The sequence below is a fragment of the Chinchilla lanigera genome, unplaced genomic scaffold, assembly GCF_000276665.1.
Source record: "Chinchilla lanigera isolate Chin_1 unplaced genomic scaffold, ChiLan1.0 scaffold00048, whole genome shotgun sequence".
Classification (NCBI taxonomy): Eukaryota; Metazoa; Chordata; class Mammalia; order Rodentia; family Chinchillidae; genus Chinchilla; species Chinchilla lanigera.
Window position 1 is genome coordinate 4,838,855 of NW_004955449.1, and position 5,932 is coordinate 4,844,786.

The 5,932-nt window shown below is 42.0% G+C and overlaps 1 protein-coding gene across 1 annotated transcript in view; it reads right to left on the bottom strand.

Annotated features, from left to right (window-relative positions):
• Nucleotides 1-645: 645 nt before the first annotated feature.
• Klhl23 (kelch-like family member 23) overlaps nucleotides 646-5,932 on the bottom strand; it is a gene marked incomplete at its 5' end in the record, with an annotated part of 16,610 nt that continues 11,323 nt past the window's right edge. The window contains 1 exon segment of the mRNA XM_013518729.1: nucleotides 646-967. Coding sequence (XP_013374183.1) covers nucleotides 657-967 — 311 coding nt within the window. The 3' untranslated portion in view covers nucleotides 646-656.

Here is a 5,932-nt window from a genome sequence, read left to right on the forward strand (position 1 = left end):
TTTTTCTCCGGTACCGGGAACCGAACTCACGACCTTGCGCTTGCCAGGCAGGCGCTTTTGCCGCTGAGCTAAATCCCCAGCCCTGGAACAGTAATAATCTTTTGCACAGTATTTTGTATATGTCTGACAGTAAATAAAGAATACTAACAATAAATTATATACACTATAATGGAAAAATACACTTAAAGTTTAAGTCCACATTCTATATAGTTTTAAAGGGAAAAAATTTAAGTGTTGACTTTATAGAGGTAGAGAAGATTCCCTCTTTAAATTTCAAATTCCTGCTAGCTAAGCAGAACCTGTGCACTATCACGTCAACAGCTCTTCAGAGACATCTCATTACATAGAATGATTTGACCTATGGCCAGTGTTCACACTACCAGGAGGCAAAGATTCACTATGAATTCACGTTTTACCAAGTGCCAAATATTCCATATTATCTTTGAAAAGCAGAGGTTATAAGAGTTAACCCCACTGATTCAACTGTATAGATATGCAAGATTTTCCCTGACCATTAGTTACTGGGTTTGGAAGCAATTAAAATTTAACAATATCCTATCATGTGCCAGACCAAATAACAGGTAAGGACTCCAGACCGTTCATTCCTTTTACTGCACCCCCAAACACTGATTACCGTATCAGTTCTCTGGATCCAATCAGACATTATACACACAAACACAACCATGGGACCGCATGGCACTTGGAAGATTACCCACTATTTCCCACTTATTGAGGTCCGGGTCGTACTTCTCAATACTCTGAAGGTAGGTTCCCTTGGAGTAGGAGTATCCTCCAGTGACGTAGATGCACCCATTCATGATGACCGCGCCACACTCCATCCTCCTCTCCATCATGGGTGCTATCTCTCTCCATTCATTTTGCTCCTGGTCATAGCACTCTGCGATTGTAGTTTGTCCCCCAACGAGATAGAGCTTATTTTCAAACGGCACTGAGCACAATCCATATTCTTTTTAAGAGGAAAAAAAAGGATGATTTTTTATTAGAAAACAAAAAACCAAAAAGAGCTATCATAGTATGGTGATGTAATAATATTTTACAGTTTAGCACACACAAATACAAGAGTGGTGACATTCTGATACTGGCACACACTAACACTTAAAATCCAATCCCTACTATCAATTCAGATGACCTTTTCCCTGCTACTTGGCCATTATCCCTCAAGGTATTCTTTTTTTCTTTTTTTTCAGTACTAGGAATTGAACCCCATGTGCTAGGCAACTGCTCTTACTACTGAGCTATATCCCTGGCTCTTTTTAAATTTTATTATGGGGTAGAGTCTTAGTAAATTACCCAGCTTGGCCTTGAATTTGCAATCCTCCTGCCTCGGCCTCCAGAGTAGATTGGATTACAGGCATGCTCCACCATGCCTAACTCCTTCAGATCATTCTTAAACTGGTTCCGAAAGATACTAAGAAGAAACTCACCCCTGGACATCACTCTTCTGTGAAATGCCAACACAGCTTTTATTTAACATTTTAATCTATACAACTTGGTAGCAGAAGAGTCCTCCTTACAGAAGGCGTAGGTCCCTCCAAGTCCCCAGGGGCAGGCAACCTGTGGTGCCTGCTGCCACAGGGGCCGCACCGGATGAGTGGCTGGCAGACAGCAATGTAAAAATGAGAGAAGCACACAGCCACACTCCTGGGACACCCCAGCCACCATCTTCAGACTCTGTGAGAGGCGGTCCTGGGCTATGTGTGTGTGGGGGTGTGGGCCTGGGGCTTGGAGTCTGCCTCTGGGGACCACCTCCCCCCGGCTGTGTGTGTGTACATGTGCATGCTTGTCACCAGAAATTGAACCCAAGCTGGGCATGGTAATCCCAGTATTTGGGAGGCTGAGGCAAGAAGATAGCCACAAGTTCAAGGCCAGTCTGGGGTACACAGTGAGTCCAGGCCATCATGAACTACAAAGCAAGACCCTGTCTCAAAAAAACAAACAAACAACTGAAAAAGAAATTAAACCCAGGCCTTTCCTTTGCACTGAGCTATATCCCCAGCCTTTTTATTTCTTACATTTTGAGACAGGGCCTCACTAAGTTGCTAAAGTGCCCTGAACTTGCGATCCTCCTGCCTCAGCCACCTTAAGTGCTGGGATGATTGGTACGCAGCACCATATCCAGCTTCCCAGGCTGTTTCAGTGTTTCCCATTTTCTGTACCTCCTCTGTCACACTCAGACTGGCTCACACTAGGATGTTTCTCAACTTGACCTCCCCTCCATCCCAGGACCGTGGCAAGCATGAGGCTGGTTAGGCCAGGGCAAGGTGCAGGCAGGCATCCTCTCTGGGTCACTCTGCGTGACTTTAAACTCTGTACCTCAAGCATCTTACACAATCATCTTTGCCCCAGCCGTGTTTCTTCCATGCCACCTCTTTTCACATGGCTCCTAGCTGACAGTGCATTCTCTGGGCAAATCAGTCATGAAATTACACTCAAATACGTCTAGCTACAGCCTTGCAGGAAGCAGAGGCTTTGTCAGCAGCACTCACTATTGCCAATAAAGATTCACTGGCCAGAGCACGGCTGTCTCTCTGCCTCAGTGCCCCTTTTCCCTGGGTCTTGGCAGGGCTGCCTCCCCCTTTGGGTCTTATCTCCCCTCAGAGGGCCTCCCTAGTCGTGCTCCCTGTGGCGGCCGGCCAGGCGTCTGCACATCATGTAGTTTCACCCTGTCCCTAGCACTTCTCGTCATCTGGGACATTTCTAGCTTATTATCTCTCTTCTAGCAGTGCAGGAGCTGTGTCCTGCCCACTACCCCCACCCCAGACAGAGAACAAAAATATGTGGCACTCTGAGCAGACTCGGTATGTGTCTTTGACTGAATTATAGCTGAACACTCTTGTGCCCCAGCCCGTGTCCACACTACTATGTGAAAGAAAAGCTTAGAGACTGGAAAGAATGTATGATCAGAAAGGTCACTTTATTTTTTTAAAAAATGTGATTTCTTTCTTAAGAGTGGAGGACAATGTCTTATCAGTAAAGTTATTGCTATCTAAGTTGTGAAGGCTAACTAAAGTCTCAGAAGATAGGCAGTTTACTTTAACTCCACATACTGTTTTCAAATTTCTTTTTAAACATTTTTTTATTTTCTTAGTACATGTTTATAGTACAGAACAATCACATTCCTCATGGGGAGCTGTACAGGTGCACAGCATAGCTCAATTCTTTTTTCATCCTCTCCCCTCCCCCATCTCTTAGTCTCCTTTTGGTTCCCAGGTTTTTTTTTTTTTTCTTTTTTTGGAGAAAAGGTTTCACTACGCAGTTCAGGCTGGCTTTGAATTCATTATGTAGCCCAGGCTGGCCTCAAACTCGCAGTGATCCTCCTGTCTCAGCCTCCTGAGTGCTGAGTTCTCAGGTTTCTGTGGGGGACTTCTATCCAAGAAAATGATTCTTATACAACATGATTAAGTTGGATTCACCCCAGGGATGCAGGGATGGTTCAATATATCACATTAACATAACCAAGGACAAAAAACATGATCACCTCAGTAGATGCAGAAAAGCATCTGACAAAGTCCAGCACCCATTCAAGACAAAAACCCCAAAGAAAATTGGAACAGATGGTCTTTATCTCAATCTGATAAAAGCCATCTACGACAAACCAACAGCCAACATCATACTAAATGGACAAAAACTGAAAGCTTTCACTCTAAAATCAGGAACAAGATAAGGATGTCCACTGTCACCACTCTTATTCAATGTAGTCCTGGAAACTTTAGCCAGAGCAATTAGCCAAGGAATAACAATAGGGGAGGAAGAAGTCACATTATCATTATTCACAGATGATATGATACTCTACATAGAAGACCCCAAAACTCCACCAAAAACCTTCTAGATTTAATAAGTAAATTCAGTCGCATAGCTGGATACAAAGTCAATGCTTAAAAATCAATAGCCTTCCTTGTACCCATTAACAAACTCAGAGAAATTAGGGAAACCACACCTTTCACAATAGCATCCAAAAAAATAGCTGAGGATACAGCTCAGTGGCACAAGCAACCTGGCAAGCGCAAGGTCCTGAGTTTGATTCCCAACACCAAAAAAACAAAGAACAAACAAAAACAAAAAACATGAAATACCTAGAAATCAATCTAACGAAGGAAGTAAAAGACCTTTACATTGAAAACTACAGTACTCTCAAAAAGGAGACTGAAGAGGACATCAGGAAATGGAAAGATATGGGGCCGGGAATTTAGTTCAGTGGCACAGCACCTGCCTGGCAAGTGTGCGGTCATGAGTTCGATTCCCAATACTGGAAAAAAAAAACCAAGAAAATGGAAAGATATCTCTTGTTCTTGGGTAGGAAGAACCAATACACTGAAAATGGCCATACTTTCAAAAGTGTTATACAGATTTAACGCACTTCCAATCAAAATTCCATCAGCATATCTCACAGAATTAAAGAAAACAATCCTAAAATTTATTTGGAACCAGAAAGACCTAGAATAGCAAGGGCAATTCTGGACAACAAAGGAAAGGCAGGGGGCATCACAATCCCTGATTTGAAATTATACTATAAAGCTACAGCGACAAAAACAGCACAGTACTGGCAAAAAAACAGACCTGAGGCCCAATGGAACAGATTAGGAGATGCAGAAACAACTCCAGACATACTCAACCACCCTATCTTTGACAAAGGTGCCAAAGACATTCACTGGAAGAAAGACAGCCTCTTTAATAAATGGTGCTGGAAAAATTGGCTTTGCACATGCTGAAGATTAAATTTGGACCCATATCTTTCACCATGCACTAAGCTAAAGTCAAAATGGATCAAAGATCTAAATATTAAATAGAAACATTAAATCTGCTGGAAGACAGAATAGATAAAACTCTTGAAGACATTATTAATAAAACCCAGATCACATAGGAACTATCACAAAGAATCAACAACTGGGATCTCATCTTGTTAAACAGCTTTTGCATAGCAAGAGAAACCACCAACAGAGTGAAGAGACAACAAATAGTGTGGGAAAAAATGTTTGCCAGCCGATCCTCAGACAAGAGAGTAGTATCTAGAACATATAAAGAACTCAAAAACATCAGAACCCCCAAATTTAAGGACTCAATCCAAAAATGGGCATATGAGATGAACACACACTTCTCAGATAAAGAGGTACAAAGAGCAAATATATGAAAAAATGTTCAACACCACTGGTCATTCTAGAAATGCAAATTAAAACAACACTGAGATTCCATCTCACCCCAGAAAGAACGGCCATTATGAAGAAATGAACCAATAACAAATGCTGGAGAGGCTGTGATGAAAAAGGAACTCTTTTCCACTGTTGGTGGAAGTATAGACTGGTGCAACGATTGTGGAAACCAGTGTGGAGATTCTTCAAAAAACTAAGACTAGAGGTTCCATTTGACCCAGCCATTCCCCTCCTGGGTATCTTCCCAAAAGAATTAAAAGCATCTTACCACAGTAATATATGTGCATCTATGTATACAGTAGCACAGTGTCTAATAGCCAAATCTTGAAAACAGCCCAAATGCCCATCAGCTGGTGAATGGATAACGAAGATGTGGTTTTTTTATACAGTGGGGTACTACTCTGCAATCAAGAATGATATGCTCCAGACATTTCTAGGAAAATGGATACACCTTGAGGCCATACTCTTAAGTGAAATAAATCAGGTGCACTTGTGTAAATACCACATTGTTTCTCGGGTGTGAGAAACTGAAAGTGTAAATAAGGACCAAAATGTGTAATAGGTATTGTGAAATAAGAAGAAAATGTGCAAATGGGGAGGGGAACAAGAAAGAGGGGAAGGAGAAAGGAAAGGAGGGAAAAGTAAAAAAAAAAAAAGAAGAGAGAAAAGAAGGAAAACATGGAAACAAAGCTTTTGTAAATGGGGAGGAGAAGAGGGGTTGAAGGGAGGGTGAGGGAATGGGAAAAAAACAAGTTATATCATGT